Here is a 22,297-nt window from a genome sequence, read left to right on the forward strand (position 1 = left end):
CTTTTCCAAGCATAGGTTTCCCACGCCCATGATAGCAGGATGCATTGTGATTATCATGGTGGATCTATCTTTTGTGCTTTTGGAATCGGACCACCTCATGGATACCTAATAATTTATCGTAAATCTATTTCGAACCAAGTTCATAGCGTTTGACGATTATGCGATGACCGAGTCTCTGGTCGATAATGGGTTTGGAATCGAGCTACTATCAAATCTAAAGGTGCAATCCTTGAGTTAGGGTTAGTGATGGCAAGAATTGAATCAAAAATTAAATGCAAAGCGTTGCTTAATCGAGATAGCAAGGGTTGAGTTATGTTTGAGTCCGAGACATTAGAATATTAGACTGATTGGGTCCGAGGTTCTCGAGGGTTGCTCAAGAAATCAAGATTTGAGATAGATTTGGATCTAAATATCAAGCATGGAACACTAAAAATAAAGTCAAGATCGAGTTTGTGGTATTTGAAATCAAGTAGGAACTTGGGTATTGACTCCTAAGAGCCTAAGGAGCAAGTTTAAGGTGTTGAAAGGTTAGGTTAGAACTATGTTGTAAGCAATAACAGGGAGGGTTAAGCTACAACTAAGAGTGTGTTTAATATTATAATAGATGTTGTATTTTAAAATGTTTTTCACTTGAAAATAAATTAAAATAATTTTTTTTAAATTTTTTTTAATATTAGCACATTAAAATGATTTAAAAACATTAAAAAACTAATTTTAAGCAAAAAAAAAAATCAAAATTTCCTAAAAGACAAGCTGAACTATAAAAACAAACACTATTTATATCATAAGCAATAATGAGGCTATTCAAGTTTGAGTATCGGGCACATTAGGTTTGAGAGTGGGCAAGTTAACAATGTCTAGGGATTGGACCAAGCTCATATTAGGATGATGTTGAATTAAGGGCGTCTCAGGTTGGGTTAAAAAATGCTTTGGATTAGCAAAGACTAAATTCAGGGCGTCTAATATCAAGATTGGTGTATTTTTGGATTAAGTAGGGAATGAGTAACGAACTCTTGAACTTCTAATAACATGAACATCAATACCAATAACTTGAATATTCAATTAAGACTATATGTGTTTAAATGTGTTTTATAAATAAAAATAACTACCCAACCAAACAAGTTTTTAATTTTTGAAAAAACAACTTAAAAAACAAAAACAAAAAATAGAAATGATGTCAAATGCTCCATTTTTTAATATATTTAGTTCTTGTATTTTGTATTTGAATGAAAAGGAAGGGGTTGGAAAGAAATTTCTTGGAAATTGTTATAAAATCTATTATTATATATATTGGATGCCCGTTAGAGTCTTTTGAACTTTATGACTCTTGGGTCTGGTCTTTTGATTTTCGATGACACTTAGGTTTTCTAATGTCCTTTAATATTCTCATTTTCTTATTCTATAAATAGACTATTTGATTTGTATTCTATGTATTAAAAAAAATATAATAAAATATATGAATTTATCTTTTAAGTTTTATTATGAATATATATATGCTCTTACTTGAAATCTTGGCATGCATAAAATCCTGTGTTACGTGGCTTGTATCAATTTTCATTCTTTTCATTATTGTTCATATTTTATGGAATATATTTGGTTCTATAAATTATTTTGATAGTTTTTTTTTATTATTATTATTCATCAAGATTTAAAGTTCCTAAAACTAGTATTGTATCTCCCTGAATAATTAAATAAATTAAATACAATTCTTGAAGAAACTGGTATTTCTAAAAACACTAAATAAATATTAGTCTTAAAAGACTGATTTTTTTTTCTTTTTATATTCATGATTTTATTTGATAAGTTATTTCCTTTTTTATATAAAAAATGTCTAATTTGATGAAACTTGAATTTAACATTCTTAATATCTCTAGAAATGATTATTTGTCATGGATTCTTGGCACTGAGATTCATCTGGAAGCTATGAATCTTATAGAGATCATCAAAGAAAAAAATAGCACATTTTTATAAGATCGCACAAAAGCAAAAGCAATGATTTTCATTCACCACCATCTTCATAGAGGATTAAAAGTTGAATATCTCACAATAAAAAATCATCTTGTTTTATGGCAAAATATAAAGAAAATATATGACCAACAGAAGTTTAACATATTTCCTCAAGCTCATTATGATTGGTTGCACTTGAGGTTACAAAATTTTAAATCAGTTATTTTGCTCTTTTTAAAACTACCTCACAAAAAACATTGTGTAGTGAAAATATCACGGAAAACAATTATTAAAGAGAACATTCTATAATTTTCATTCCTTAAATATTGTCCTGCAACAACAATATAGAGAACATAATTTCAAGAGGTATTCAGAACTAATTTCATATATTCTTGTGGTTGAACAAAATAATGAGCTTTTGATGAAAATTCATAAATCTCATCCTATAAGTACTAAACCATTCATTAAAGTGAATGGAACCTTTGTCCAAAATACAAGAAATAACCAATGGTATAGATATTGAAAAAATAAATAGAAATAGAGAAGAAATAATCCTTTAAAAGCCAACTCATCATCTACTAGAAGTGAAGACATAATGAACCCAAACAAGAAAAGAAAAAGAATTTGCATAAACCTAAAGATAAGTGCCATGGGTGTGGTATGCATGGTCATTGCTTTTGCACTTATCACATGCCCAAACATCTTACAGATTTATATCAAATCTCTTTGAAATAAAATGCATTTGAGACTAATTTTATTCATAAAAATGATTTTAAAGATCATAATGTTTGATGTTTTTTTTATTTCTTTGAAAACCTAAATAAAACATATAACATGTTTAGTGGTGGAATCCTTGAGGATGATTAATATTTTTTATTTACATTAGGATATTTATTTTATTGTATTTTTAGTAAACAATGTCAATTTTATTTCAGTTAAATAATAAACTTTAATTATATTTTGAATAGAAGCATGGCTTTTCTCGATGGAGATTTATGTTTGGTAAACACTGTAACAATGCATACAATTTTCAAATTAAAAAAAATACTTTGAATAATTTACATTAACCAAAGATAATGTCCCTATTATATCAAGTCTAACAAACATTATTAAAGACTTTGGAAGAGCTAATATTTTGTTAACAAATAACACAAAACCGGGCATCAAAAATGCATTTATATTCACCTAAGTCTAGAAAATAATTACTCGACTGTAAAGATATACATGCTAATAGTTATCATATTGAAATAATAGATGAAGATAGAAAAGAAAATCTTTATATTATTTCATGTATTTCAGTATAAAAGCTTGTTCTTAAAAAAATATTTGCTTTCTTTTATGAAATTTATTATATGATCATGAAATCTATTGAAATAAATATTGTGATACACTAGTAGTGTTTCGATTAAAAAACATTTATGCTTTGGCAAGATCGACTTGGACACCCGGGATCAATAACAATTAGAAGGATTATTGGACATTCATATGGGCATTCTATAAAACAACCTAAAGATTCTTTTACCAAGTGAAAATACATATACGACATGTTCTCAAGGTAAATTAATTACCAAACCATCTCCATTAAAGGTTGTTATAGAATCATCATCTTTTCCAGAAAGAACTCAAGAAGATATATATATATATATATTGATTGACATCAAGTTTATGGTCACATGTTTGTTTACTTTATAGTTTAAATATTGCATTTATTAGATTAATAGCACAAATTATTAGACTACAGGTGCAATTTCCTGATTATCCAATCAAGAAAATTCAATTGGACAATATTGGTGAGTTTTCTTCTCAAGCATTCGATATTTTTTGTATTTTTATTGGAATTAATGTTGAACACCCTATTGCTCATGTACATATTCAAAATGGTTTAGCATAATCATTTATAAAACGCCTTCAAATAATTGCTAGACTATTACTTATGAAATTAAAATTATCCACATCTATTTGGGGACATGTTATATTATATATTGCACCATTAGTTAGAATTAGACCAAGTTCTTACCATAAATATCTTTATTTGCAACTTATTTTTGGTATACCACCAATTATATTTTGAAAATTTTAGTTTGGTACTTTATAAAAATAAAATTGATTGTATTGTATAAATCTAAATATTATTTACTAGCATATGTAAAAAAAAAAAAAATTGATTCTTGTACTAAAATTTGAACCCATCTCAATTTGTTAGTGGTGAATAAACCTCCCACTAGTAGACTAATTTTATCCATTTAATGAGTTTTTCATCCTAAAACAAAATAAGAGCAACATTAAAAAGAACCTTTAAAACAAATAACATGACATGTAATTAATTACATTTTATTATCTTTGTGAAAAGTCAAATGGATAATAACTTTGGGACAAAAGGAGTGTATTATTTTGGATTTATAAGGGATATTTTGAGAATTCTTCTAGAAACATATCTAGTACATTATAGATGTTCATCCATGTAATTTCAATTATTCTCACTATTAAAAATTTTCATATTTTTAATTTGCAATATCAAATTAATGATACATGCGTGAGTATAATTGATGAATACATCAAAAGAGAATGAAATAATAATTTGAACATTCTTATGGTATTTTCCATAAATCCTTTTTTTTTTATTTGATTTTTTGAAAGTATATTAAAAATATATATTTTTAATAACTTATACATCACATATTGTAAGGAAAGAAGACTTTAAATAACATTCTTCACACACACACACACACACACACATATATACATACATACATATACACACACCACAACTATATTTTCAACAAAGCTACTTTAAATATATAATTAGAATTACAAAAAAAAAAAATACAAGTTTTAGTAAGGCCTTGTTTGTTTACTGGAAAATTGTTGCATTGAAAAGTAAATTCCTAAAAAATATATTTTTTTTTATATTTAGTAATGTCATAGAGAATATTTTCTGGTATTTGGCTAGGTCATGAAAAATAAGCTGAAAAATAATTTTTTAAATTTTTTTTAAAGTTTATTAAAAAAAAAAATAAGAATCAAATATTGTAGATAAAAAATTTAGAGGATAAAATTAAAAATATAATTTCTTAAATTATTTTAAATAAAATAAATAATAATTAAAATAATAAAGATCAAATATAACAGATAAAAAAGTTGAAAGATTATGAAATTAAAAAAAATTATAATTTCACAAATTATTTTAAATAAAAATAAATTTACAATAAAAAAGAATAAAGATCAAATATGACATATAAATATTTTTAATTAAATAAATGATAAGAGAAAAGCAAATAATAATAAAAAGAATGAGGACTAAAGTTTATATAAAAATTAAATTAAATCAAATTCTAAAGGATGGAATTGAAATAAAAAATATTCAAAATATAATATATAGCAATAAAAAGATTGAGGATTAAAATCAAAAAATAACAAGATATTTCTATTAAAAAAAAAAAACGTTATCTTCCACGTGATTCGTGGTTCAAATCACAACATTGATTTGTCATGTTTAGCTTGTGATTAAAATTTCAGGAATATAAGTAATTTATTTTTGAAAAAAGTGTTTTTTATACATATAAAATAAAAGAGATGAACAATATAAAAATTTTCCTAAAATGAAAACATTCTCTTGAAAATAAAAATAATTTTTTTTAACTAAAAATTTTTTATTAATTAATTTTTTAAATGTTACAAATATAATAAAATTTTAAAAACTTATTTTTTTATAAAACAAATGGGGCTTAATTTCTTGCTTGAAGTAAGATTTGAGTACTAATGAATACAGTTTCCTTAATTTAAAAAACAAATGCAACGAATAAGGATAGTTTAAGTTACGTTGTTCTTTCCAATTAACTTAGAAAAGATACTAGATTTCGATTTTGTTGCTGGTACAAATTAACTTCGAATATTACTATACAAACAAAAAAAGTGAAACATCTAAAAATAAAAATAAAGGGAAAGTTAAAATAAAATAAGAATATCATAATATGTTATTACATATTTAATCTTAACCAAAAAAAATTAAGAATTTGTTATTGTACTTTTGAAAATCCAAAAATATAGAAATGTCCATTTAACAAATCCAAGATAAACAAAAATATAAAACTATGATATTTGCTTCATTTTGTTCCATTACCAATGAAGTGTTTGAGAATTTTAAAAATGTAATAATTATTATTTTTTAAATTAATTTTTTTTTGTTATGAAATATATCAAAATAATATTTTTTTAATTTTAAAAAAATTATTTTTAATATTAATATATCAAAATAATCCAAAAAACATTAAAAATTTTATTTTTTATAAAACATTATTTTAACCACATTTTCAAATTGCATGAAAATCACCAACATTACATGAGACCCCATCCGAAAGCTCAAGTTGTCAACTTTTCTCTCTCTCTAAACAAAGGAGTGCAACTTACGCCATAATTAAGAGCGTGGTTGATAACCTTTATCTCTCTAATTAACAAAGTGATTATCTTAATGAGCTTTTGAAAGAATCATAGCCTTTCCACTTCTTGCCAAATTGGTTTTGGTCAGACTTCAGAGAGGGCTTTGTTCACGCCGTCCGTACATTGTCGTCGCCTGTGCCCTGGTCCCGCGTCAAGTTTTTATTTTTTTTGCCAGCCTTAAATTTTAGTGTCGCTATTTGTGCACGTGTGAAACTTGGGCCCGCTGCGTGCCATGCTCGTGCCTCCACGTTCCTTGCCCCTGGTCCACAGGAACCTCCCGGCTCCCGTTCCACACCTGCCTAATTAATTAAAATTAAAGTTTGAATAAATTAATATATAAAAAATAAAGATTGCATATAAAATATAAATTTTATATTATACGTACTTGGAAGCCACATAATGTTTGACTACTGCTGAAGAGCATGTGGATATATAAATGAAATCTCTTTCCTTCATTTGCGTTTTTAATACTGAATCTTGATTGTTAATAAGTTAAAATTTAACTATAATTTAGAAATTTTGTATGCTTTTGACATATTATTTAAAATAATTTACTAAATTCAATAATCAGTTCAATTTACATGCTACATTTTAATTAAAAAAATTTATATTCAGTGTAATAGATATCTGCCATACATGTTTTTATAAGGTTTTATTAGTAAAATAAATGTCTGACCAAGTAAATAAAAATAAGATATAAATGTTTATTAGGCAGCATTTCATTATTTTTTCGACATAGTAAAGATATAAATGTGTATAGTAAAGATATAAAAATAACCTTTATAAAATAAATTTATGCTCTTTCCGGTTCTGTAGAAACTAGTGCTTCATACTATGGAGAGGCCAAGTCTATTACCAATTGGGATTTCACTGTTATGCTGCTATTTTTATCATACTCATCTGCCCAATAAATCTAGGTTAACTCAATTGACCCACTATTCGTAACATGAAATCAGGATAAAAAATGGACTAAACAAAAAAATCAAAGTTAAATAATAAAATATTGAATAAAAAAAAATAAAAGTTAACCTAGATTAACTTAAATAACCTACACTTAGTATAACCCAACAAAAAATAAATAAATAAAACATATAACTCAACGACCAATAATTTAAAGTCAAGTGGGAAATTGTTAAAAAAAAAAATTAGTTTCATAAAGAAACAAGGGGAAAGAATATGAGACAACCATGATTAACTTAACTAACCTATTACTCGATATATGAAATTGTGATAAGTTAACGAAAAGAAAAGCGCAAAAAACAACGGAGCTTAGGGCTTGATAACCAAATGTCAAATATTGAATTTTAAAAAATAAAATTCAATAAAGAAATATTTTATTGGAAGGTAACCATGAAAAAATAACAAAGTAAAATATCCAACTATAAAATAATTCGAAAACCAAACAATACAAACCAAACATGGTATAAAAATTAAAAGAAAATAATTAGGGGTTAAATAGGAAAATAAGAAAAACTAAGAAAATAATTAAAAAAAAAGTTATTGAAAGAATAAGAACTAAAACTAGATAAAAAAAAACCAAATGAAATTAAATATTAAGGGACAAAATTGAAAAAAAAAAGATAAATCAAGAAAATGATAAGAATTTAACAATTCAAAATAACGAAGATCAAAAATGAATTAAAAAAAATACAAAATAATTAAAAGTGATGAAATTGTGAAAAAAAAAATAATTAAAAAAAAAGTATAAAGCACATAAATAGAGCAATTAAAAGTAGAGGGACTGAATCGGACAAAAAAAATCAAATTGAATAAAATATCCAGGGATAAAATTAAAAAATAATCTAAACTTTGAAAAGCATTAAAAGCCAAATAAACAATAATTAAAAGAAGAATGACTAAAATCAATAAAACTACAAACTAGAGGACCCAATTTTTTTTTTGGAATTTCAGGCGTGCTTTTTAGGAAATGAGAGAGAAAAAAACTTTATAAAAACCCAATTAGATCTCCTCTGTAAACACGCGTTACAACGTCAACAAAAAAATACAACACACCCCTCCCACCACCATGGTAAAAGTAGGACTTTGATCATTGCACGATCTCTCACATGCCACTTGAATGGTACATAGGCCATTATATGCTAACGAGTGTGCATCAATAATTTTTTTTTAATAATATTTAAAATTTTAAAATTATCAACCATCCCTAACAAAATCTAAAAATTACAACAAAACTAGTAAAAAAAATATCAAAACATCCTCACAAATAGCTTTTTTTTTTTTAAAATTGCAAGGTTAATTCCACTACTTTACTGTTTTAAAAAAGAAAAGGATGGAAAAGTTTTTCTATGCATGTATATTTTGTTCTTTTTCAAGGGCATAACCATAACTCTAATGTTTATTTTTTAAAAAGAAAAAAAGCCCCTCACCCAAAAAATTTATATATATATTTTTTTTTTTTGAAGAAAAATAGTCATTACACTATAACAAAAAAATATGTTCGGATCATTTTATCCCTAATAAATTTTACAATGATACCTATGAAGAAAAAAATTACCCTTAAAGGCTTAATCATTTGTTTGACAAGGATAAAATTATATTTACACTATTTCATTTTATAATTTTTTCTTATGTCTATAACCATAGTAAAAAAATTGAACTTTTTTTTTTAATACGAAGCTCATCATTTTATTTCCTTTTTTTAAAATTTTGTATTTAATAAATCTGAGCTTATCACGTTTGCTTCGTTAGTTTTTAAAAATTAGGCCCAATTCCATGTTTAATATGACCTCTTCTGCGAAAATATCTATATAATGATCTCGAACAGGTACATAGTCACATCGGTGTACCTATTGGTTGAAATTGAGCTATGAACACGACAAGTAGCTCTCAATCAAAGGGAAAATGATTATTTAAAAAAAAAATTGTGAAAGGAGAATTAACAGGGAAAAAAAAAACTCAAGGAAAAGAGAATTTTATTGTATTTCTTCTGTAAAATACTATTAATTATAATAGTATTTTTTTTAGTTTTATTAATTATATTATTTAATATTAGATTTATTATGAATCATATTTTATAATTTTTTTTCAATTTACTTTTTATGAGATTGTTTTAATCTCTAGACTATAGAGTTTAACGGGTTAACTTGAGTTTTTTTTTTAAATCATCATTTAATATTAAATTGTTTGAGAACTAGACTCTATTATTTGTTTTAATTTTTTTTTATATAAAGTTATTATTATCAACAAAAAAATAAAAGAAGAGAAGATTTTATTGTACCTCTCCTCACAAAAAACACTATTAATTGTACATTCTTCAATATTAGGTTTATTAAGGATTTAACTTCATAATTTGTTTTAAATTTACTATTCATGAAATCATTTTAATCTTATTATTTCAACTATGGGTTTGACAGGTTGACTCGAGATTTTTCTCTTTTTCTTATTAATTTTTTTTCTTGAATTAATCTCTCAATATTTGGTTGATTGACAATTAGACTTCATTATTTGTTTTGATTTGCTTTTTATGAAATTATCAATGTCTCATGAATCAGGTCACATGTTTAGTGGGTTAACTCGAGTTGTTTTTTGTGTTCTTGTTCTTAATTAATTTTTTAATTTTATCATTCAATATTATGTTTGCTGGGGGTTGATCTTCAAAAATTTTTGTAATTTACTTTTTATGACATTATCTCAGTCTCGTGACCCAAACTGCTGGTTTGACGAGTTAACTTGGTTGACTCCAGTTTTTTTTCCCTTTTTGTCATTTACTTTTTTTTTTCAACTTTATTCTTCAATATTGAGTTGATTTGTTATTGTTTTGGTTTAATTATTATAAGGTTATTCTTTTCTCATAACTCGGGTTACATGTTTGGCGGTTTAACTTGGGTTGACTTTAGTAGTTTTTTAAGTCATTTTTTAATCTATATTTTATTATTTTTCATAATTTGTTTCTATTTACTTTATATTGGGTTATATTGATCTCATGATCAAAGTTACGGTTTTGGTAAGTTAACCCGGGTTGACTTAAGTTATTTTTATTGTTTTTTTTTTAAAAAATTGAATTTGTTTTCAATTACATCCTTCAATATTGAGTTTATTGAAAATTGAATTTTATAATTTGTTTTAATTTATTTCTGAGAGGTTATTATGATCTCATGACCCGGCATGCTGATAGGCAAGTTAACCTGAGTTGATCCAAATTGATTCAATATATTTCCGTCTCAATATTTATAAAAAAATATCTCATATCTAACTCCGAGAGGTGCAGCTCAACTGATCAGGCCCTGGATTTGCTCTTTAAAGGTCACCAGTTTGAGTCTCACAAACCTCAAGGTCACTGGAGACTTACATGATCGTTAACTTTAGGGCTTGTAGGATTAGTTGAAGTGCACACAAGCTGACCTGGACACCCATTATATATATATATATATACTCTTAATGTATTAAAGAGGGCCTCTCTAACCGGTGAAAAGTGGTGGGTGTCCACTAACGGCCATTCCTGGCTCGGCTCCGATAACGCAATTCCGGGAGGAGTCGGTAATTGGGCACTGGATCCCTTCGGACTTGGAAAACGTGTAACGCTGGGTCGGGGTTTGGTGAACCAACTGGTCGCTCTTCTAGTTGAAGTATCGGGGCCCTTTTTCGTTGTCTAGGTTACACCTTCGGAATACCCCAGAAAGGGAATTCTTCTCTACTTCCCGTGATCTTCACTTTACGCCACACCGACTCCCTTTTCGAAACGTCATAAGGCCTGGAATTAGACCAAGGGGAATCTCCATAGGAACTAGTCCCTCAGATTTCGCACGTAGGAGATCGAGACACAGCCCCAGGGCTATGGGGAAAGATGTAGATCGATCGCCCTAGATAGACAACTACATAGAGGGTCTCTACAAGTCTATATATTCTTAGATTTCTTCCCCCCCGTGACGATCAATATCACAACCAATGAGGTTTGCAAGTTTCACATCTAAGTAATACCCGATCCGAGAGTTTACGATAAATAAATTTAACAACAACATTATAAGAAAAGATATTAATAGATATATCATCGAGTCATATTGAATTAATTCACACATAACTTTTTTTTTATATCAGAAACATTTAAATATTTTTTTTAAAAAAATATAAATTGACTCGATGCACAACTTATTATCATAAAAAAAAAAATCAGTTCAAACCTAAATTTCATAGATTGTACTCAAATTCCATCGTTACATCCTCTCTGGTAGGTTACAGTCAATCTTTGTGTTTATACTATTGCATAGTTTTTCTTGACAAAAAAAAAAAGTATTTCCAAATTATCCCATGAATCGAAGGTCTTGTAATTTCTTTTCATGTCATCTTTGTGTTTATACATCACATCGTCTTGCAGAAAAAAATACCTTATTTCAATTAATGTCCCTGATGTTGTAAGCAAATCCTATCCCTGCTCATAAGTTATAAATCAGTCCCTACAATTTTGCAACACAAATTAAATAATATCTCTAATTAAAAAAACTAATTAATTAATCATTTTCCCTCTTTTCATGTTCTTTTGTAAAACTAGAAATACTAATTTTTAATTTATTCCCCAATTCATATAACCATTTTACATGAAAAAAAAATCTACAAAGACGTTCCCCACTTATATATGCAATTTCAATTAGGTCCCCAAACTTTAAGATTTGAGCAATTATATTCTAAACTATCAAATTGCAATAAATGCTCTTCATCCTAAAAGATATTAATATAATTTATTTATCACGTAAATTTTTGCACTAGCCCATTAAATCAAATCAAATTTAATCAAAATATCTTCAATGTATTGGTAGCCTCTCAAAATTAAACCCCGCCCGTGAAATCAAAAGTGATGATCAACTATTTTCTTTTTCTGAAAGGTCTAAAACATTAATTGTTTGTTGAAAAATAAATTTTTTTTGAAAAATAGTTTATTTAAAAAATAGATTTTTAAAAAATAAATTATTTTCCTGATGTTTGGTAGTATCATAGAAAATAATTAAAAAACACTTTCCAGTGTTCGGCTATATCATGGAAAATGAGCTAGAAAATAAATGATTAATATTTTTTTTCAAGTTTATTAAAATAATAAGGTGAATAAATCTTACAAATTAAAAATTTGAATGTGAATAAAATTATAAAAAAAAAACTAATTTCATAAATTATTTCAAATAAAATAAATAACAATCAAAATAATAGAGATCGAATCTTGAATTTTGACAAATTTTCACTCAAAAACATTTCCCCATCATCGTCATGCCTTGGAACACAATTGATTCATGTTCTTAATTAAGGCTTAAAATTTTACGAGATAAATGTTGAGATCTCTTTAATAATATAGGCCTCGCATATCAAAGCCTGTGTCTTATTTTTTACTTTTCTTTTAAAGTTGAACAAATACTTGCATGGAATTAAAAGAATGTGTTTGAAATATGCAAAAAATAAAATAAAATAAAATTTTAATTATGATGCATGTGTAAGCTTTTTTTTTTTTTTGATTCGAGGAAACCTCACTTTCCTGGAAAGCGCACTTTGTAGGCTCAGGTGAGCGAGTAAAACCCTGGCTATCCCGGGTTCTTACAAGAGGTGCACACCCTAACTCGAACTCGAGACCTGTTGTGTAGATTTCAAGCCCTTTGCCATCACGCTATGCCCCCTGGGGACAATGCATGTGTAAACCCTAATATCTGAAATGGATATATCTATTTATATTAGATTGCACCTCTAACTTTTGCATCAAACGATAAATGTATGAGTAGTTGCTTTATTGAGACAAAAAACAATGGAGAAAATATCATTTCAAGTTTGCATATCGTCTGGACGATATTCATTTTAAGCCTCTTCATGTGTTGTGTCTGCAACTTGTTGTAGCTTATATCTCTAAAAACGTGGCTAATCTTCGTGAGTGCATCTCATATCCTTTTTGAAAATAAATCCCGGTAAACTAATAGAATGAATGTTTGCATAAACATATGAAAGTCATGGCTCTTCATTCTATATAATTTACAATCCTCTAAATTCACTAACCTTGATATGTTCGAGGTAAGTCAATTAGAAAAACACAGACTTTTAAGCTATTGGTAGATAAGTAATCGTGCATTTTTTTTTAAAATAGAGCTGACTTTGGGTTTTGCGACCTATAACCAAACATAAATCAATTGCATATTTTTATGGTGATAAAACAAAGTTATATTTATTCTAGCTTTAATGTTGTTATTTGTCTTTCCCTTCATGTCCATCATGTTGAAAATATTTTCAAACATGTTTTTATTTTTTTTTTTATGTGCATGACAACAGTGTTATGAAAAAAAAAATGGGTCGTCTAATAAGGAAGCTCCTAAAAAATAATTCGCTTTACCTAATTATAGATCAAATCAAAACCATGAAACTTTTACTTATTAGATTGAAAATCAAACACAATGCCACCGTACTTCAACATCACATTATACAATTCTTCACCTAAAATGAGCAATGGTAGAACATCTCTTTCAACAATGTCAATAAAGAAGTCCTTTCTATCTAAACTTATGATTCGTTGGTAAGAACCATTAATTACAGTAAAAAAGATGTTTTACTGTTGTTTATTAATGTGGATGCCTTGTTATTTTTCATACATTATAGACATATTAGTTTTTCACATTCTCTCTCTCTCTCTCACACACACGCGCATATGTATGTGTGTGTGTCTAATCTTTTTCATTATTATCTTATTAAAGAAATTATCTGGCTTTCTATTTTTATTTGTGTGAAAATGATTATTTGGTCAAAACATTAAATTATATACCTAATTAGTGATTCTCTTAATCTATTAAAAAAAATTAAACATGGCAATCTGGTTAAAATAGAGAGCAAGTATATATTTAGTAAATACAAGAAAAAAAAAAACATGTTTAATCCTAATAACATACATTGGTACATGTTTTTTAGACATCACAATGTAGTTTGTTTTAAGAACATGACATCTAAATTAGTTAAATGCGCTAGTGAATTTCATTTTGTTCATGAGGTTTTTTTTTTTTTTAAATTACCATTCCTTCTATAAAAATCAAGAACATATCTATATATATATATATATAGGGAGTAGGGATGAAAATATGATTGGTTTTACCTTATCTATCTCCACTTTATATTTATCGAGTTCACAATGGAATAAATATTCCTTTTCCTATCAAGTTGGGATGGGTTAGAGGATTCCCCCTAAATTAAAAATATTTTGTTTAATTACTAAAAACATTTAAGAATTAATGCATAGTAAAAAAATAAATTATTATTATTTGATTTTAATATAATTCGAATATATAGTTAAACATAAATAATAATAAAATAAATTCAAAAAAAAATATCTTAAAAGATCATTTTTGTTTTTTAAAAATATATTCTTAATGAACAAAAAAAATATATAAGTGGATTCAAATTTCTCAAAGGAAGATAGATACTTCGCTTCCATCTCTATTTATTTATCTGGACAGTCCTCAACGTATATAAAAAAAATTAAACTATTTATTTTATTTAAAATATGGATATTTTTATATTAAAATAAATTATTTATAAATCACATGCCTTGGTGTTTCTCATGATGATTTATTATTTATAAGAATGATAAGTAATCTTGATATATTTATTTTAAAATGTTTTATAATAAATTTGTGCTGTAGTTCAGTCGGTTAACAAGCGTGGTTGACTAGAGGTCACGAGTGTAAGGGGTACAATTATTTTTTAAATTGTGACATGCAATTATCTATCACTTTTTTTTCCTACTTAATTAAAAAATAAATGAGGGCCATTATTGACCTTTTCTTTTTCTCTTTCTTCATGGTTTTTTTTTAACACTCTATAACAAATTTATTAGATTCACTTAGAGCCCGTTTGGGACTGCATTTCTACCTGCGTTTTATAAAATTTTAAATTTTTTTTTGTTAAAATTGAGTGCGGTTTGTACTTTTTGAATCGTTTTGATGTGCTGATGTTAAAAATGATTTTTAAAAAATAAAAAAAAAATCATTGGCATGTATTTCGGCACGAAAAGTTATTTGAAAAGCAACCACTACCACACTGTCAAACACGCTCTTAATCTTTAATTTTAACAGATTCACTTACTATTTATGTGTATGTGTATTTTCTAGTAATTTTTTTCTAAACTATATTTTTTTAATTTTAATTATATTTTTCAACATTAGATTTATTAAGAATTAAACTTTATAATTTTTTTATTTACTTTTTATGAGGTTATTACAGTCATTGACTTGGACTGCGAGTTTGATCAATTAACTTAGTTGATTCGAGTTTTTTTTTCTCCTTTTCTAATTGATTTTTTTTTTTCCTCTTAACTTCATCATTCAACATTGACTTTATTAGGAATTAGATTTTATAATTTGTTTCAGTTTGTTTTCTAAAAAGTTATCTTCATCTTATGACTCAGGTCACAAATTTGATATATTAATTCGAGTTAACTGAAGTCATTTTTTATGTCATTTCTTTATTGATTTTTTTTTTAATTTTAGTTATATTCTTCAACATTAGATTTATTGGAGATTAGATTTTATAATTTGTTTTAATTTGCTTTCTATAAGGTTATAACAGTCTCATGATTTGAGTCGTAGGTTTGAAAGGTTAACCAAGGTTTATTTGAGATTTATTTAATTTTTATTTATTTTTTTATTTAATATTGAGTTTATTAGAAATTAAACTTTAAAATTTATTTTAATTTGTTTTATATGAGATTATTATGGTTTCATAATCCGAATACAGATTAACATATTAACCCAGATTAACACAAAATAATTCAATTTATTACGATCTCAATATCTATAAAAAAATTATTTTAAATATTTATTTTAAATTATATTATATTTTTATTGGTAATTTTAAATCAGTCATCAATGTTTTTTTATACGAGAAAGATGCATTCTTAGAGGATAAATATTAGTTAAATTAGAAATATTTCCACATGTAAGGTCAAATTCAAGCAGGGCCAACCAACCTCCATGTGAAAAGCAACATTGCCAGCTAGCTTAGAAACATGCTGTGATTATCTGGGAAACGTCCTTTTTTTTTTTTTTTTTTTTTTTAGTTTGGTATAATAAAAAAAAATATTTTTAAAATTAAAAAACAAACTTTTCCAAGTAAATAGGTAAACAGCTTGTTTTTTAGATTTGATGATCATCAGCTTTTAAAAGAAAAGCTTGCTAACACAGCCTCACATAGATATAGAAAAGCTTTAAACTCAGTGAGAAGAAGAAGAAGAAGAAGATGAAGATGGAAATTGTAAACACAAAATGGATAGCCACGGTTGCAAGCATATGGATTCAAAGCAGCGTTGGTGCGTCCTACACCTTCGGTATCTACTCTTCCATCCTCAAATCCTCTCAAGGCTACGACCAATCAACTCTTGACACCGTCTCCGTCTTCAAAGACATCGGTGCCAACGCAGGCATCCTCTCCGGTCTCCTTTACTCCGCTTTCACTATGCAAAATAACCGAAGAAGATTGGGTGTGTTTGCTGGACCGTGTGTTGTCCTCTTGGCCGGGGCAATCCAGAGCTTCTTGGGGTATTTCGTGATATGGGCATCTGTTGTTGGGTTGATTCGCCGGCTTCCGGTGGCGGTGATGTGTTTCTTCACGTGGATGGCTGCTCACGCGCAGACGTTTTCTAATACGACGAATGTGGTGAGTGGAGTTCACAATTTCGGAGATTATGGTGGGACCATCGTCGGGATCATGAAGGTTTGTCTCTTATTACCATTTTCTTGCTTCTTCTCCTGTTTTTTCGTTTTGACTGCGTTTTGGGTTTTGTTTTTTATGTTCTTTTTTGTTTGCTTATTAATCATTTTTATTTTCTTGTTTGTTAATTCAATTAATAATACAGGATTTATGTTTTTATTTTATCTATCTATCTATTCTATCTATTTTACTTATATTCTTATTTTTATTTTTAGTTAGTGGAGTAGATGGGTTAATATTTTATTTTTTGTTTTTATTGACATAGAAGGTTATTGATATATTTAATTAAATGTTTGTCTAAATTTTTTAATTTATAATTAAATTCTAAAAAATATATTTTAAAAATTTATATATTTTTTTTTTTATATAAAAAATTATTAACCGACAGTGAAATGCTGTTCAATCAACTAGTAACATATAGTAAAAATAACCTTAGGAGCTAGAAAATGGTGCTCACATTTATTTGTTTACGGGTGTCCGTCGCTTTCCCTTGATGTACTTTGATTGATTCATGGCTGCATTCACTACACGCCAACATTAGCCGATGGAATCAATTTTAATTAAAATCTAGCGATGATAATGCTACTTTTTTATATTTTATTTTATAAAAATAACAATTTGAATGAAGATATGAATAAAGATTTTTTAAGAAATCAAGGACATAATTGATATTAAAAAAATGTTTAACCGGTTTAACTTGTCTCAATTAAAGCATTTTATATTTCAATAGTTTTTAAAATAAAAATAAAAATAAGTGTCAACTCAAGAGTTGTTTGTATGAATTATCATTTTTCATTATAACAATCCCGCACTTGAAATTTTCTTTTGCCTTTATTTTTTTTTCTTTTTAGAGAAACACTTAAAACTTCTTAAATCATATATGAACACAACAACAAATGATGAATGTACAAGGAAAAAGGCACCTTAAATCAAAAGGGATAAAACTATTACCTAGATAAGAGAGAATCATGCATAACTTTGAGGGGTTGGAGTTTAATGGATCAGATTTTGAATTTTTTTTAAATATTATAATTTTAAAATTATTAAAAATTTATATAGTTATTAATTTTAAAGTGTCAGAAAATTAGTTGAAATATACACATATAGACGGTTAAAAAAAATAAAAAGGAGGAGGGAATGATGCTTGCTTGCTTTTTTTTCTTTCTTTCTTTCACATCACATCATTTAAAGATGCTAACTTGCACTGCATTGCATTTATTCTTTACGCCAAGCAATATCTGGACTCGTTTTCATGACACGTTGTGACGTGTCCATATGGCAAAAACGATCAAGGAATACATCTGCTCTTCTGATTTTTTCGTTAGGATTTGGTCCGTGGCTCAATATCATGAGACTTGACTTGCTCATATTCTAATACTTAGTTTCCTTTTGAATTTACCCCTATTTTAAATCTCGATAGATCTATTAAATCTCGATTATTTAACTTATTAGAGTAATTTTAATGTATTAATACATTTTCAATTGAAAATGTTTTTTATAAAATCACACACTGTGCATAGGAACTTGCTGTCCTCTAAACTTGCTGGACGACGACATTGTATGTAAGATTCAAGTGTGTGGTTTTCTATGCTCCCGAATGTGTTGTCCTCTTCGATGTAATATTCCTGAATCTGCATTTGCAGATTACTCTCTTTTTCAATGTTGTGCTCGAAGCATGCCATGCTCTACTGTTTCATGTAATTTACCATTTAAACTTCCTGTCCAGGGCTTTCTTGGTTTGAGTGGAGCAATACTAATCCAATTCTACCAAACAGTGTGCAATGGTGATCCTGGCACTTTCCTTCTTCTTCTTGCGCTGACGCCAGCTCTAGTCTCGCTCTTGTTTATGAGTTTGGTACGAAACTATGACACAAATACAAAAGACGACAAGAAGTACTTGAATGCTTTCTCTGCAGTTTCTCTGATTATTGCAGCTTATCTCACAATCATCATAATTCTGGAAAACATCATTAGTCTGTCATCGTTGGCGCGCATAATTACGTTCACAGTCTTGCTGCTTCTAGTTGCCTCACCTCTTGGAATTGCAGTCAGAGCCCATCGAGAGGACGCTGATAGGTACGCACAAGCGTTACTGGAACAGAGGGGTAGCAAAGTGATATCTTCTGAGATCTGTAAAGCAGAGGATTCTATAGAATATCATGAACTTCCTAGTGAAGAAGGTCAACCAAAGGCTGTTTCTGACGACGAAAGGCTGTCAGATGAAGGAAACATAAATCTCTTGCAAGCCTTATGTAGAGTGAACTTCTGGTTGTTATTTATCGCCATGTTTTGTGGCTTAGGTTCTGGACTTGCTATGATAAACAACATCAGTCAAATAGGAGAATCTCTGGGTTACACAGCCACTGAAAGAAATTCTTTGGTTTCATTGCTGAGTATATGGAACTTTCTTGGCCGTTTTGGAGCTGGCTTTGTGTCGGATATTTTCTTGCACAGAGGTGGTTGGGCAAGACCACTGTTTGTCGCTGTTACTCTAGCAATCATGACCATTGGCCATGTAATTGTTGCTGTTGGTTTTTCCAAGAACTTGTACCTGGGTTCGGTACTGGTTGGTGTTGCTTACGGTTCACTGTGGTCATTGATGCCTACCATAACTTCTGAGATATTTGGGGTGGGGCACATGGGGACTATATTCAACACCATTGCCATAGCAAGTCCCGTTGGATCTTATACGTTCTCTGTAAGAGTCATCGGGTTCATTTACGATAAATTAGGAAGCGGTGAAGATAATACATGCTTCGGCAGTCGATGCTTCATGTTATCTTTTATGATCATGGCATCTGTTGCTTTCTTTGGAGTTCTTGTTGCTCTCCTATTGTTCTTTCGGACCAGGAGGTTCTATAAGTTGGTCGTGTTCAGGCGTCTGCAAAATTTGTAGAGACCTTAAGAGGTGAAGGTGGAAGGTTTTGTGAGCCAGAATGTATGTTACAGGCAATTTTCTTGTTCAGGTTGGTGTGCATGCCAATGTGCAGTCCGTTTAATATTTTGGTTTCTTATTTATTTTTATTTTATTTTTGAGTGTTTGATTTCTTTCTTTCCTTTCTTACCTTTTTTTTATGGTTCTTGGTTGATTGAGCATGATTTCAGGAGCATCATTCTACTGATGAAACTCATATGTGATACGATCAAATCAGAGAAATTTTCAGCTTAATGTCAAAGATAAGAGGACAACCAGATCTCCCTGTAATCACAACAGCATCAGCATAATCACACGTATATGATCATCATTCCAGCTTAATTAATGTCCTGATTGCTGTATGATTCTCTATCGTATTATAGCTGTTTAATTTCTATCGTATAGCTATTTTGATCTCAAATGCTTTGTATTTATTCAAGTTCTGCAAGGATAAAAATCATGCCTTTTGGCCTTAATATTATACTTTATTTGTTCACTTTCTTTTCTGTTCATGGAATCAGAGCCTTGCTATCTTATAATAGCCTATCTTTTCCTTACTCCAATCTCCCTCCTCTTATGCAAATCCAAAAAGTAACAAACCTAGAATTCACAATAAAAAAAAAGTTATAAAGTTAAAATGAGATTGATAGAAAAATAATTATTTAAATACAAAAAGTGAAGTTATTGGATAAAAAGATCTTAATTTATTGATTATAAAGAATCAAGAACCAAAAATATAAAAATAAATACTATAAAAATAGTTATCTTTAATAAGTTTTGAAGAGTTTGATAAAGAATTAAAAGTATGAGCAACTTTGTACATACACAATATATTTATACTAAATATGTATATGGCATATATATATATATATATATATAAACTAAATAACTCTATTTATACTAAGATAAAATGTTTTGAACAGGGCTGAAAAACAACAATAGAATTCTAAATAAAAATAAAATAAATATTTTTATCTTGTTAGCCCATAACAATTAATCTAACTCTATAGGAAATAAACATTTAGAATCTTCTAGAAAAATTCAGCATGATCCAATTATCAAAACAAAATTATGCTGTTAACATAAAACTTTATCTTAAAAAAAAATAAGCCCAAAATCATCTCTAATATCATTGAATGATGAATAAACCTTCCCAAAAAGGAAACCCACAAAATAAATGGAAACACAAGTTGTTACCGCTTCTCCCCATGTTGTTAAGGCTGCAAAATCTCTAACGTTCTTGAATAATAAACAAACCTTGCCAAAAAAACAATTTATAAAAATAAAAGAAAGCACAAATTGTTATCGCCTCTTCTTATGTTACTAAAGCTACGAAATGCTTTCAACCAAATAAGGATCTCCTTTCTTTGCATGAATTACATTAATTAAAGCTTGTTCATCCTTTGTTAAAGTCTATAAGCTAGATTTAGCCTAAATATCCTGAATAAACCCATTAAGTGCCTCTTCATTCTTTTTAGCCGTTGACCTTTTAATTAGTCCAATCAACTCCTGTAATGGGTCTTGTGGTAATGCTTATTGATTGTCATCATTCCTCATCTTTGCAAAAGAATTAGTCAAATTAACAATAGAAATACCATTAATAGGTAATACATCCACATAATCATGCAACAAAAAATCAACGACACTATTTTTCATAATCTTGTTAGTATAAAAAACTACAACACTCTTTCTTGTATAAAAGCTTTCATGCTTCTTTGTTTTTCCTTAAACACTTTTTCTTTTCTTTTCTTGACAAGTGGCTTATCTTTTTTTTTTTCTCTCATGTTGACCACTCTATTTTTGTAAGTTAACTCTATTGAAATATCCTAAAAATTCAAATTCCTAATTGGAATAACTTCACTCCCATGTATGGAAACAAGCACACGAACTTCTTAGCCATGGATTCCATCGAAGCTTATATCCTTGATTATTGGAACAACTTTTGGATCATAACCTTCACCAAGGTGTTCATTGTAGTCTATTTTGATAACAATTACAACTTGTACATCATCAAATGTCAGGTTCCTATAGGTTATATATTAAACATATCCATTTTTTCTAGGGGCAATCTTGATCTGAATTGCACACCTTAAGCTCCATACGAGGAGGTTCTCCACATTAATATTTGATACCCCACTTGAGGTCTCATTGCTAATTTATATGTTGATGCTGACCATAAAATGAACTACAAGATTACATATGAGAATATTAATTAAAGGTTGTCCATATGCAATTCCATACCGATCCCATTTACCTTTTATTGCAATTGCATCATCCCCTACACTTATGTAACGGTCTTCAATTACAATATCCTTGCACAAA

At 28.1% G+C, this 22,297-nt stretch overlaps 1 protein-coding gene across 2 annotated transcripts; it reads left to right on the top strand.

The window, feature by feature from the left end:
- Positions 1 to 16,441: 16,441 nt before the first annotated feature.
- On the top strand, positions 16,442 to 20,471 carry LOC118033481 (protein NUCLEAR FUSION DEFECTIVE 4). Of its 2 annotated transcripts, none has more exons than XM_035038487.2 (3): positions 16,442 to 17,064; positions 18,788 to 20,027; positions 20,156 to 20,471. In XM_035038487.2, the coding sequence occupies exons 1-2, from the start codon at positions 16,591 to 16,593 to the stop codon at positions 19,955 to 19,957; spliced, it is 1,644 nt and encodes a 547-aa protein (XP_034894378.1). In that variant the 5' UTR covers positions 16,442 to 16,590; the 3' UTR covers positions 19,958 to 20,027; positions 20,156 to 20,471. The 2 variants fall into 2 exon arrangements, with proteins under 2 accessions (XP_034894378.1, XP_034894376.1); XM_035038485.2 differs by having other exon boundaries at positions 16,444 to 17,064; positions 20,167 to 20,471.
- The last annotated feature ends 1,826 nt before the right edge of the window (positions 20,472 to 22,297 follow it).

This window comes from Populus alba, chromosome 15 (assembly GCF_005239225.2).
Source record: "Populus alba chromosome 15, ASM523922v2, whole genome shotgun sequence".
NCBI classification, from domain to species: domain Eukaryota; kingdom Viridiplantae; phylum Streptophyta; class Magnoliopsida; order Malpighiales; family Salicaceae; genus Populus; species Populus alba.